General features: G+C 36.3%; 2 protein-coding genes across 7 annotated transcripts; both read left to right on the top strand.

Annotated features, from left to right (window-relative positions):
* Window positions 1–944: 944 nt before the first annotated feature.
* Window positions 945–3,040, top strand: LOC106163572 (uncharacterized). Of its 4 annotated transcripts, none has more exons than XM_013541205.2 (3): window positions 945–1,185; window positions 1,970–2,030; window positions 2,453–3,040. In XM_013541205.2, exons 2-3 carry the CDS (start codon window positions 1,977–1,979, stop codon window positions 2,987–2,989), a joined length of 591 nt encoding a protein of 196 aa, XP_013396659.2. In that variant the 5' UTR covers window positions 945–1,185; window positions 1,970–1,976; the 3' UTR covers window positions 2,990–3,040. The 4 variants fall into 4 exon arrangements, with proteins under 4 accessions (XP_013396659.2, XP_013396658.2, XP_013396661.2 ...); XM_013541204.2 differs by having other exon boundaries at window positions 945–1,212; XM_013541207.2 differs by having other exon boundaries at window positions 946–1,208.
* A 1,021-nt stretch (window positions 3,041–4,061) lies between these two features.
* LOC106163580 (transcription factor 21) lies at window positions 4,062–12,283 on the top strand. Of its 3 annotated transcripts, none has more exons than XM_013541217.2 (3): window positions 4,062–4,254; window positions 7,488–7,838; window positions 10,958–12,283. In XM_013541217.2, the coding sequence occupies exons 2-3, from the start codon at window positions 7,530–7,532 to the stop codon at window positions 11,105–11,107; spliced, it is 459 nt and encodes a 152-aa protein (XP_013396671.1). In that variant the 5' UTR covers window positions 4,062–4,254; window positions 7,488–7,529; the 3' UTR covers window positions 11,108–12,283. The 3 variants fall into 3 exon arrangements, with proteins under 3 accessions (XP_013396671.1, XP_086856151.1, XP_086856150.1); XM_087000025.1 differs by lacking the exon at window positions 4,062–4,254 and adding an exon at window positions 6,149–6,501; XM_087000024.1 differs by lacking the exon at window positions 4,062–4,254 and adding an exon at window positions 6,600–6,890.
* Window positions 12,284–13,789: the final 1,506 nt, after the last annotated feature.

Genomic DNA, 13,789 nt, shown 5'->3' with positions numbered 1-13,789 from the left:
GAAATTGCAAAGTTGCATTGGATATTTAAATAACGTCGATGATTGGGAAATGGGCCTATAATGTTTGACGAGATTATGCAATTATCGTCGAATTGTTTACATGTACTAGCGAATTATACGAAAAATCAACCCATATATTTCAGAAGTTTCAGTCCTTCTTATCTCATGGGCCTTAGTTCATATGTATGTATGTTTCTCCAAAGAAATAGCACAGAGAAATATTCATGATAGGGTCTTTGATTCATTTGTCATCAAGAAAAAAATGTAGGCCTTATTTTGCGGTATTTGAAGAAGAGAAGATACGTTTTGAACACACTGGTGATTTTTCCTAATTATTTAAAATATATCTATATATTAAGGTTAAAGAACATTGACGCTTTGTGGCGGAAATGCTTGTTAAAATGAGATGAAATGATAAACTTCTTCGTTTATCAACACCACTGTGCGCATGATTTAAAAGTACATGTAGTATGACGTCATACGCATTACTTAGACGTCCAATTTCCAGAGTAACGCAAAAGGTGAAAATAAATAAAAGTACAGGTAAAATTAATCCGCTATGTGACCTCGTGCTGCTCTGCATTAGGATAGTTTAAGGATGCATCTAAAGTCAAAATTTTGTCACAAAACCTCACCCGCCCATTATATAGTTTCAAATGATATATGAGTTTAGTGAAATACCAAAGGACAGCGTTTCATATTTCCCGTCTGGTATGCAATATTCTTCTAAACATGCACGAAATCTGTAAGCGGCAGTTTACACGGGAAACTGTATCGGTTACTTTACTGTCCAATACACAGGTAACATAAATGCACTAGGAACCATCAAAGCGCATACCTTTAATGAAAAACGATACAAGTCCACTGCCTTCACGCAATATTTGAAGCTACCTGTTCAATGAACAGGTATAAAGATATTGACGTATGCCGTGAGATGGACGCTCTGATTCACCTGTCCTTTTTTGTTTACTCGTTCCCTTGGTGATAAAAAGACATAGAAGTGAACAGGAAGCGTATAAAGCAAAACTACGTGGTTACAGGCGTCTTCGAATTCTTATCTTACTGGGTCAGATCATGGAATTAATATAAGATTTATTTCGCAAATATTTGGATAGCCTTTATACGACGAGTTGGGCAAATAGGAAACGATGGTCTTTTAAATACGGCAAAGTGTTTAAAAACAATGTACGTAGCGTCCTGTGAAAAAAGTAGGTAAGGACTCTAAGCTCTCTCTCTCTCTCTCTCTCTCTCTCTCTCTCTCTCTCTGTCTGTCTCTCTCTCTCTCTCGTGTACTGTTCAGGCATTTTAGATCATTTTAGTTCAGATCGACACTACTGTGACACGAGTAGCGTTTATTTGTGTTTAGAGCAACGGCAGAATATTATAATACAAGGTTATTACAGCTGCTCCTCAGTGTAACCACATCTAATTTTGTTATTCTGGGTATAATGAGAGTATAAGCAATGTCTCGTATGTATATCCCAATCACCATTTCCCGTGTATGTCGAGCTCATGATTAAATGCACCGCAGTGGCGGATATGGGATGGAGTTAATCCTTTTGTCTCTTTAGACTGGTATCGATTGCATTAAAGTATTAATGGGCTTTGGGACACGGTTATAAACCAGAATTGTTTCTCAGTAGTTGAGGTACTTAGTGAAGGACTAGATTTTTTTTGTCTGAATAATATTCATTGGAGTACCCAGAAAACAGTAACAAGGTACTACCCAGCAAACATAGAAGTAGAACATTATTGTAACGTTACCATAACGTTTATATAACCAAAAAACGCTCTGATAATAGGATTTTAACGTTATAAAACGTTGTTTTTGCTGGGTATAGGTTCCTATTCGTTTGTTCGTATTTTATCTGACAGTGGTAGGATACGTAACTTTGGAGTATCACACCTTTAATCCGTGATCAGTGCCCATGTTTAGTTTATGATATTGAATAATTATCTATATTTTTAGAGTCGAGATGGAGGATGACACTAAAGCAGAGCTAGATTATTCCGCGACAAAGTCCCAGTTGGTAAGTAAGCTATATACATTATTGTGGTTTAATTCTGCTGTAGAATGCGGTCGCACGAGACTAGGACACACATCCTGATAATCTCGCCATCCGTGCATAAAGAAAATAAAAACAGTTTCATGTGATCATTTCAATATGGATCCCTGTCAGATGTAGAGCCAACACAACTTGTGTTTAAGTACTATAGCTTTTCTGTAATATTTGAGACAAAGATTTGCAAATATTTTGTCGTTATCATAAAATGCAAGAATATCCTTTATAATTGTAAAAAAACTAATTCAACGGTAAAGGATTTTTATATAAAGTAAATTAAGTACGGTTCTTATATACTGCACATATTATACACAAGTACACGTACATTTCAGCACAGTTTACAATTTTGGTGAAATTAATATGTGCTATGCTATGAAACTCCATTTTAGGACGTATTATCAATCAGTGACATCGACCTTATAATCAGATGTGACAAACTTTCGGAAGTCTGCAAAGACCTTGCCAGCGTCCACCGAAGACGCAATCTCGAGAAACAGCTGCCAGGGAACACGAGAACACCGGATGTCGCCCAGGAACCCAGTCCTGTGATACACGTAGAATCCAGCGCACCCACCAGTGTGAGGCAATGCAGGGACAATGCGACAGTTGAGACAATATTAGGTTCAACACAATCTGACCTCGGGGGTGATCCAAACGAGGGTTTAGAATTAAATTGTGACGGGGATGAAATAGACCTGAAGGATTTCACTATGAAGTATTTGTCACCTAGTCATTCAAGGCATAAAAATCACGGGATTTCAGATAATAACAGTTTAGGATCCGAACGTGATGTGTCACTTGAGTTGCTTAATCATTACCACACAAATATTTCTACTTCGCTATGTGAAGATAATAATTCTTTCAATTTTTATTCTTCCGACTCTGGAATAGACTCGTTTATTGAAGAGGGACATTGCATTGACTGACATATAGAACTTTGATGTAACTGAATAAAATCACCAGTCAAAAATTAAAAAGGGAAAAAAGGAGGAAAGAAATGTAATCTGAGAGTAATACTGTAAGCTATTTACAGCAGTTGAGATTCTCATTTATCGAATTAAAATGATAAACAATTGGAAATTATTTACGCTTCAATAAAGACGTTCAGTCGTGCGGATGAAAACTTATAATACAAGTAAATGTGTGAATGACAGAGATAGAGATGTCTTCAAAGACACTGTAGGCCTACACCTGTCCTTATCAAACCTGGTAGAGGCAAAACTATCTGTTCGGTTTCACCTTGAAATAAAGCCCGGGTAACAGCGTATGGCATTACATGTATGTAGCGCAAAGTGCTCTCGTAAGCTGTTGGGATTAAATAGCTCGGTGATAATCCCTTTACCAGCAGAGTTCCCGTCAGTTTATGTGTGGGAAGCGATATGCAAAGTGCCCGATTTTGGTTGCCATCTTTAATATGTTGATATTTAGAGATATCATAGAAATACTAGATGCTAAAGACAGCACAAGGTTGATTTTCCTGTAATTCCACAAGCTCACATTATAAATAATAATAATCTATGCACATTCTACATATTTCTCGTCAAAGGAATCGTATGTGTCCCTCGCTTAAACATCATCCCGTACCTCATTGCTTAAAAGGATAGCAACTCTTCATATGTGATTCAAAATTACACAATGGTAAACAACTCATAGAAATATAATAAATTCCATTTTACCAAAACGACTGTTATCGCAATTATTCTGAAACCTGTGCTTGCCATGGGACCTTCATAGATGGCTACCCTCCGTAATAATTATCTTAAGAGATTAGTACAAAAATCACACTTCCAAAAAAAAAGAAAAAAAAACAACAACAACAATCAATTAACCTTGAATGTCGAAAATGATTCATCAACCATTGGAAATTATGTGAAAATTATCGTTTCTCAGAAAAATCCGTTTTATGGCACTTTTCCCGCCAGAATGAAGAGTTGTTATCCCTTTAAGATCTAAGCCTGCGTTCCATTTGTATCAAACTTTTCTCCCTGGCTTCACTGTGAAAGGTCATTCTGAGCGATGAGATTCACTCAGTACCGCTTACCATTGTTACTGTTGTGCAACTCGATGCAGAACGAAATTAACTCTGAAACACGTGCAGAAGATCCTTTTCTCCCAACTCTAGAAGTTTAGAAAACGTTACTTCAAATAGATGCGTTGCAAACTTTAAAGGGGACAGACTGGAAAAGCGAAGGTAAGTTAAAAACGGTTATAGTTAAATGCACTAGTCCTAAAATTTATGAAGGACAATCAACAGGTTGATTTTTACTGAGGCGTTTAGTTTATGAAAAAAGAAGAGTTGGCAGATCAGTTGCAATGTATGACCTATATGGACGCAAGTGGTAAATAACTGAAAACTGCAGATGCTCTGTTGAAGCATCCCCCTTTTTCTCATCAATTTTGAATTGTAAGCAGAAAATAGCAAATGGTATGATTAAACCACTAATTGATTCTAAATACTTGCCACTCGTTCTTGATTATTTAGTGTTACCCAATTAATAATTTCATCTTAATAGAAGTCTTTACAAGAAGTTATTTCGATAGGGACTGCACTTAATCAATCTGGCTTAAATTATATCTATTTGATTATCAATTTCTGATCATGATTCAAACAACTCCGTCAAGAAAATGTATCCAATCAGTCACCCCACTAACCCGATACTCCAGTTCGCTGTGTTATAAACAAAAAAGTAATAAAGGAATCTTCAACTTGCCTAGTCTGTGAACAGATACATTAGGCCACCCGCTGTGGGAGGAGTGTCGATAAAGACATAATCATAGCCACACGAATGAGCGTTAGCTTTCCTAAATATTTATGAAATCTTAGGGAGAATTTTTAAAATAAAGCAACTTTTGGCATCAACCGAGAATCTAATCGAGCGCGAAATCACCGGCACAGCTGCGTTCAGATCAGATTGCCCGCAGCAAAATGTAAGATTTTAAATAAAGATGGCCGAGTCAAGATTGCGATCGCTCCAGTAGGTGTGTAATGCAGTGAAAGAAAGATAAAGTGAAACCAGAAAAGCAAGCAAATTATAACTTTCAATTACTTAAAACTTTTACAAGCTATCGGTTGTACCATACAATACTCAGTAAAACGCTCCTGGAAAAGCGTGAGCTCCTTAAAAGCAGAGACTGGTGACCGAGCGTTGTTTAAAATGCTCTACCACAGAAAAGCTTATTTTTCTAAAGTCTCAAATCTGCTTTTAATTTCTTTGCAAAGATAAGCTACTTGGATAAAGTTTATCGGATTCGCACGTGTGTGGTCGTTTGACACCTATATTTTTACACACGAGAGAAGTAGCATCTATATTGTGTCAAAATGTCGTCTGCGTCTTCAAAGTGACTCCACGTCTGTCAACAGGGATTTGAATCCATCTATTTGGTGTTCGCTTCCTGCGTTGAAAATCTGGAAAATGATAGCCAAATCTTGAGATGTTTGACTGCGTCTCTTAAATTATTTATCTCCTTATTATAAAGGATTAACAAAATAAATCTTTTTCACGATTTGCGAACTTCACATTTTTTAAAGATTGTCTTCCCATGAACATCCATTAATTGAGAAAAATTAATAGTAAAATAAAAAAATTAATCACAGAAAAAAATAGAAACTACGTAAGGAATTTTTCGATGGACACACCTTTTATATCTAAATAATATTATCTTTACCTATGGAACATTGCGTATATTAAAAATGACGCTGAAGTACTCTCATGTGCTGTGTCAGTTTTAACCGTATCTTAACTGGGGTAAAGTTCTTCAAAGCATCATTATTAGAATTATAAATTAACTATATTGTGCAGTTACCTCCAGTTTTATGAAACAGTTTTAATGTTAATACTATTCTATGCACAATGTTTACCTTGACTCGGCTACAAAATTAGAATAGCTGTGCTTAAAACGCACTGATGGTATTTAAAAGTAGGACGAAAGAAATATTTCAAAAGTAAACAGTTATTTCAAAGTAGGTACAAATGTCAAACGTATCTATTCTCTTCATTTACATGTCTGAAGTACCTCGGAAGATACTGCTGGAGGATGTTTATCCTAGGGGTTGGAGTATCGAAAGGGAGTTCCCCAGTTGCCCCCCCCCCCCCCTTTCTGAAAAACTGGGCCAATATAATATGTGGACATTTCCCAGGCGAATAGAACGATTTTAAATCAAAACAAAGTGAACGTTGCTGCAATCAAAACTAAAAACCAACAATTTTTGGAATGTTATACGAATGACTCAGGTGACAGAATGTCCATTAAAACCACGTGCTGACGGTCACACAAACAGTTAAAGCACACAGTTTTAGAAGTAATCAAAGCCGGTCGTGCTGACAGTTACAGAAGAAGGTTCAAGCGAACTACAATTATTTCTTGGCATTTCTTTCAGATATGACGCTTTCATAAATTTACAAACGACTCATGACAAGTAAAGTTCGATGGAGATACAGTAAGTTGATGGCATTTCTATTATCTGCCACTCTTCAAAATTTTCGCCTTACATTATCTCGTCAGAAAAAGGCAACTGAGGATTGCTGATTGACGAGTTGAGTCCCTGAACCCTTCCCAGGCCCGTAAAAATCTTCCCGCTAATTAGTTATTGTCTGTTATGTCGACGCCTTGACGCTAAAGGCACTCACTGACACTAGGCAGTACAAGGTGATTTTTTATAAACATTTTCTGTTAAATACTTAGCTTGGTTTGCTGAGTTTTAGCTGTAGGGACAGTCGAGGGGGAATTAAGTCATTGTGATATTTGATACCATGCAAACCGTCCCAGATATATGTGGTAATTTGGAAACAGAGGCCTGGCATATACCATCCAACAACAAATCATCCCGTAAGTAAAATCATCAACCATTTTGTTCTGTGAGAATTTGTGAAATATTTATTATGAGGTAATGTTACATAACGCACCATCAGTAGTCAAAATCATCAATTCTCTCGTCCTGCTGGATTTTCTTACGTGAACTTTTAAATAACGTTTATGTATTTTTCATTAGGAGAATACAGGGAATTTCTACCTGATTTCTTTAGTAATTACCAGCCATTAGGCAAATTATCTAAAGCTTGGGAAGTTTAGTCATTTGAGAAACTGGAGAAATTTGAGGCTAAGTGGTAAGAGAACTACAAAGTGAAACTAAACCAACATTAAAGAATTCGGTAATCAGCGTAAGCGTTCTTTGCTCTGAGGCTCGGGGGTACGACTCGAAGTCTGTTCCTGTTAAAATGAACAAGTCCAACTTCTGATGGAAACAGAAATGTGGCAGCGTAATCTCAGCTCTAGCCGTTTTTCATACGGAATATTTTTTAACTGATGGACTGTGCTTAAACTTTGTTAAAGTACACTAATCGGGAAGTCGCCGCAGTTTCAAGAAATCGCAACGTTGTTCTTGATTATTTAAGCCGTTTAACAAGAATTTCCCTTTGAATTTAGGAAGAAAGATATCAAATATTCTACAAAGAAGGTAGACACAATATGGGCCGCCGCCGAAAGGAATCATCAAGAAAAGAGGAGGAAAACTACAGTGAGTTTCGAGAAAAAGATGTAAAGCCCATTCAAAGGAACGCTGCTAATGCAAGAGAACGCGCAAGAATGAGAGTACTTAGTCGAGCGTTTTCCAAGTTAAAAACCACACTACCTTGGGTGCCACCAGATACAAAACTGTCTAAACTAGACACTCTCAGACTTGCTGCTAGTTATATTGCCCACTTGAGCAAAATTTTAGAGGAGGATGACATACCGGAGAGTCCAGTAAAGGACGGAGCAATACACCCAATAAATCTGGTAAGTGAACACACACACACACACACACACAGAGAGAGAGAGAGAGAGAGAGAGAGAGAAAAGGGTTAGCTCATACTTGCGGATTTTGCCACTTTGATTTTAATCAGCCACCGCGTAATGTGCCTAGCAACAAATATAATACTAAAACCACGGAAATAAGGTTTTAACGAAACGTTTAAGTCCTCAATGATTAAACAATTCAAAATTTATCATCAAAATAAGAACTAACGCTAGTAATAAATTAAGTAAATTACGTCAATACATTGATACTTACATATGTATACAATATACATATATATATATATAGTTTATATACCAGTGTGTTTACATGGCAGTTTGTCGTGAAGAAGTCTACTTCGGTGCTATCCCCAGTAGGTCTAAGGAAAGGGAAAAAATGAAAGTTTGGGGCAAAAGAAAAATCACTTTGCAATATATACTAACAAAAGTGCATAATATTTTACATCAAACAACATTTTTACACGTAAACTTATTGAATGACTTCTTATTTATTCACATTAATTGACTCCGCATACACCTTATGGGACTAGGTATTTATTTACATAACCAGAAGTTTATATTCCTTAACTAAATTCTCAAAGGCAAATTCAATAGTGGAGTGTTTTTCTTTCAAAAGAAAAGAGATTAAGTGTTAATGTATAGACTTTGGTCATTTTTCAAAACTTAATTTTCATCTGATAAATTAACAAATATTACGTGAGAGGAGTTGGTGATTTTATAAAGTCTTGGGAATAGTGGTATTAATTCACACTTTTTACCAACATCGATCTTTTTAAAATTTTCTGAGAATAGCCGTCGTGTGCCGCCGTTGTCCAGCATTCTAAGTCGCAATGGTAACAAATAGAAATATCAAATTCTTCTTAGAAATATTTGTCAAATAAACACTTTTGATCAGTTTTAATCAAAATAAACTTTTGTTAAGTGCTCTCCTCTCACTCATCAAAATGCTAGGAGTGATTTACAACGACATTTATTGTGTCGTACAGTGTAGCGTTTTCTTATCTTGTTTACTTTTTCCTGTTGTAAAAATGTAATATATCTTCTTTTTGTTTGACAACATTTATCGGGTAGAGTGAGATAGAAGCATTTAGTTCTGTATGAGAATACTAATTTGCAATATTTAAAGACAATGAATAACTGGTTTTGAATGCGAGGAGATTTAAGTATATTTGTTTCGTGGACCCCTGTTTCAACTAGACATGTTCAGTGGTCTCGGTGTTTTCAGGCTTCGAACATGGGAATAATAATAATAATAGTAATAATAATAATAATAATTAACTGTATTTAAACAGGATAAAATATGTTAATACTTACCTTACACATGGCCTTCGAGGGGTTGGGGTGTTCTTCTGGCTAATAGTACAGTTTGGATATTTGTCAGGTCTTTGGAATAACTATAATATATAGTATATATAGTATATATAATATATAGTATATATAATATATAGTAGACTTATAACTTTGTGTGTTTATGATAGGAATAATAAACAGTATATAAATAAACCCATAGATTATTTAAGATTTATATATGTACCATGGCTATGTTTTTTTTTTCTCTGTGTAGTCCACCTATAAGAACTTCGCTGTCTGGCTGTAAGAAATCGCAACCAACTTCAACCGAACCTCTTCCGCTAATTAGATTTTGCAATTCCTTCTGCATATTTTCTGCCGCAGATCGCGGTCAGGTCGTGTTCTTAAATTGAAATATCATTACCTCGAGTAATTCACTGTAAAATTTGATAACGTTCTTCCAACCGGGAGCAAATCGAACGTGAGCTGATCCTAAAATTGTGCAGATGTGTGTATGTGTTTTTTTCCTCCCTTTCTTTGCTGATTGTATAGCCTTCTTCGTGAGAAATCTTGGTTCTGTTATTCAGTACAAGAAGCCATTGTATGTATCAAAGTGTGGCACATTTTGTAGGAGACAACCAATTAATTGTCGAGCATAACATGCCAAACAATACCGAGGAGATGGGTTCTTAATTAACTCATATATTAATGGGTATTTTTTTTTGTTTTAATGTTTTTAGAAGAGTTTATAACTAAATCCGTTCTAGGTCATTTTTGTGTAAAACTTCATCGAGTAGTAATTTTTAATTCCATAGAAATAGGAGAAAATTGGAGAAAAATAAGTAATCATTAATGTTACAACATATAAATGATAAATGAGAGCTTGTTCTTGGAAATTCTCACGGCTATCAAGAAATGTTTTCTTTAGAGATAAAGGGGGGTGTATATAATGACAAAAAGCCATTTTCGTCGATTCTTTCCCTTATAGAGCAGTTTTTGTAGCTCAGGCTTTGGGTTCCAAATAGTTTCATATAGATCCAATCGAGACAATGAAAACCTTCTACAAGTAATAGCGTATTTTTAGGCGCATTACATGTTAAAGTTATACAATGCCAAAAGAAATTGAAAAGAGGCATTGCATTGTGACATAGAATATTCAGCTCAAATTATCATTATGCTCTTTAGCGGTAAGTGGAGTTAGGCATGGGAACACAAAACAAACCCTTGCAAGCACGAATAAACCAATGCGTATACTTCCGTACAATACTTTGCAATATGTTTCAAAACTACCAAAAATTACACGCATACTATTACTAGCAAACGTAAGTAATGATGTTATTAATTTTGGGGGTGGGGGTGGGGTGGGGTCAAAATAACCCATAAAGTATTGTTTTCTTTCTTTTAAACGCTATATATTATATGTTTTAACCTTGCCCCTGAGTGGTGAACAAGGCATCTCGTCTTAAGTTAACTCTCTTTTTGTTTTGAAATGCTTTGACGTTTCTGGGCTTATCTAAATGGAAATGATAAACTATGTTGCATTTAACTCAAACAATAATTTATACTATTAATACTAATTTATACTAATTATTTTATTTGGATGCACTGTTGTGGTATTTATTAGATTTAGTATTAAATAGTACATTCTGGTATTACTTTATTATTACTTAATAATTGTATAGTTAACAGAATTTATATTTATGATGTACATTGGCACCTGATGAATCTGGTGTTTATACCATAATTATACTGTCAAATTAACACAAAGTTGAAGAATTATATAGACTGAACATTTTTTTGGCATATTCCAGACATGGCCTTTCAGCTTTAACAGTCGGTTGGCAAGCAGCATGGACGCAAGGTCGGTCCACGCTGTGAGGTTCTCCACGCGGGGGTGCCAGGCTGGTGACCTGGAGGGTACATGTGCGGAGTACGTGGGGAAGAAAACGTGTCGTGTTTGACATTGATGAGCCGCCGTTAGTACATGAAATTATGCACTGCTACTCCTGCAGACTGTCTGGTGTTCATCATTTTCATAACACGATCCATGTTACAAAGCCCACTTCACGATTGTTGAATAGAATCTCACTGGGCTGGACAATGAAGGTAAACTATTTCCTTGTTGTTCGGACACAAGCGAATCCCTTCATATCAGAACGCTATGCCGCAGTCTTATTTGCCAGTATAAGTAAAGCTGTGGTAAGATGGATACCAGAACCCAAATGACCTGAATAGAAATCAACCCCTCTGCTATGTGGATGGGCTAGAACGCTTGCAACACGTGGGCTGAAGATTTTTGCTGTCATTAGTGCTGGGGTATACCGAGATCTGCCTTGAGTTCACGCGTCAAACTCGAACGGGTGATTACAAGACATATCTACTTGTTTAGGAACACACTTAGTCGATTTTATAGGAACTATGCAACTGCACCGTTTCAGGGTTTTAATAGAGACTGCCAACAATAGGAATTATTTAATGTTAGCTGGGATATAACTAATTTATGACAGAAATGAAGTTTTTTATGATATTGACGAAGTACATTGCACGAAGAATGAAATCAAATATATCTTTTAGTCCGTAAGTTTTCTTAAAATATATAATTAGCAATCATACCAAATTTCACACTTTATCAAACCAGTTGAAATTAAAAAATTCAAGGAAACGCAGACGTTTGAAGTATCGGTGAATTACTGCTGTAAGGATACAGCTAGCTGACTTGATATTTTATGACATTTTTGCGTCAATTGAATGAAAACTTCTGCCAGTCTTGTTTTGTCTCTGGTAGTGCCTGGATTCTGATCTGGATGTTGAATAGCTCTTCAATTTGTGGATTGCGTCAGCGGTGACGGCTGATTTTGGTGAAGCTGATGAAAAAACGTGATATTGATGCTTTGGGGTTTTTTTAAGATCAATTCTGCTTGTCTGATTTCATAAAATGGTTTTCTGATATGCAAGTGCTAATGTTTAATTTATATATTTATTAATAAGACTAATATAATGTTTGGTTTTCTATTTATTTTAGTATATCAATTCATTTTATGCCATGTTCAAGAAAAAACATCTTGCTACGAGGCACGTGTATTTTCAGTTCAATATACAGTATTATTTTATTGTTTTTGTTATGGGTCTTGAGTTTTTAAATACTCCAGTAAAGTGAAGGGAACAGGCAAGGTATTTGGACGTTTGTTAAATGCTAACATCTCTCTCTCTCTCTCTCTCTCTCTCTCTCTCTCTCTCTCTCATACACACACACACATGCGCACGATTGCCGGCGCATGCACAGTCTGACACACGCACATGCAAACTCACGCGCACGAACTCACACACAAAAACGGGCACAAAAATATTTCGATTAGATACTTCAACATATACAAACCCAATTAATTCCAAAAGTCGAAGATCAGAAATCCAGCAACTAAAAGATACGGTTATTTCCCCGTAACACTGACAAGCTGGCAGCTCCGATAAAGTTAGCAGAGAAGGATCAATTTTGTTTGGATTAAGGTGTCGTTTATTTTTTGATTGGTTATCTAGGAACCTCTCCCTGACCCTAACTTGCCAAAAGTAATCCTATGTAATTGATAGGTCCACATTCTCCGAATTAAAACACAAAATCAACACGGTTTGTTTATTGTTGTCACAGGACGTAATCAATGCGGCCATCAAACCACGAAGATGCAGACGCTGTGCTTGAGGCTATCAGAGATTGAACACGACCAGACTCTCAAATAACAATCAGCAAAAGTCAGCAATTAGAACAGAATGAAAAATAAATCTATTGTCTATGAAATGAAAATTAATCTTATATCAACTTACGTTTTTCTTCGGTAGATTTAATCACGTTAGAGCTCACTTTGAAGAAACCCGAAAAAAGAGAAAAAAAACGCAAACAAAACAGAGGCAAGAATAGTATGTGATCTGATAAGGGCAGCACAAGACGGTGGCAGAATCCCTCAGTGTGGACTGTTCCAACTACAGGTGGTTTGGGAAGAGGTACGAATACATCTCAGCAGCGCCCCACCTCTTAATCAGCATTTTAACCGCTGTTACCACTGAACGAAATCATGCGACATGAATTCAAGATGTGTCAAAGTGAATCAGCGTCTCCCTCGTGTATCGGGTAAGCCCGCGTCCCCGCCAAACATGAAACCACCTTGTTGAAGTAGCTCCGACTCCCGCTGCACAGCGACGCCAATGGCACTTGTACAAAGTCTGCAGGTCTTGGCAATTGTTAAGGAAACCACTATCCCAAACCCGATCTTCTATAAATTGCTGGAATAATAGTCGATTATTTCAATTACGACCGATCTTTCGATCAACAAGTGGTTTTCACTGCACAGAAACGTGCCATAGAATAGGACAAGTCCTTCTATCAACAAAACGCGGAACTGATTAAAATTATGGGACACCTCAAGGATTTGATGGTAAGAAGATAAAACTGATGGTGACATTTTTTTATCAAAGATAGTATATAAAAGTAAGAAGCGTACCTGACAGAGACAGCCGTTGGGCATAAAACCCCTCAAGTATTTCGTCCAAGACAAGATTGCTTTTAATGAACTGAATATAAGTCTGCTGGCTAATAGTCAAACAATTCATCCAATCCGGGTTTTAAAAGTGCCAGCCAGCAACTCTCACTGACA

Source organism: Lingula anatina, chromosome 1 (assembly GCF_051362555.1).
Source record: "Lingula anatina isolate TDL-2025a chromosome 1, LinAna3.0, whole genome shotgun sequence".
Classification (NCBI taxonomy): Eukaryota; Metazoa; Brachiopoda; class Lingulata; order Lingulida; family Lingulidae; genus Lingula; species Lingula anatina.
The sequence above is the reverse complement of the archived record's forward strand: the minus strand, read 5'-3'. Positions and strand labels throughout refer to the sequence as shown.

Excerpts from the sequence above, each read along its gene's own strand:
- LOC106163572 (XM_013541204.2), top strand. The coding sequence starts at position 1,184 with ATGTACGTAGCGTCCTGTGAAAAAAGTAG. Across the intron at positions 1,213-1,969 it reads GCGTCCTGTGAAAAAAGTAG|AGTCGAGATGGAGGATGACA; the intron begins GTAAGGACTCTA and ends CTATATTTTTAG. Across the intron at positions 2,031-2,452 it reads CCGCGACAAAGTCCCAGTTG|GACGTATTATCAATCAGTGA; the intron begins GTAAGTAAGCTA and ends ACTCCATTTTAG.
- LOC106163580 (XM_013541217.2), top strand. The coding sequence starts at position 7,530 with ATGGGCCGCCGCCGAAAGGAATCATCAAGAAAAGAGGAGGAAAACTAC. Across the intron at positions 7,839-10,957 it reads CAATACACCCAATAAATCTG|ACATGGCCTTTCAGCTTTAA; the intron begins GTAAGTGAACAC and ends GGCATATTCCAG.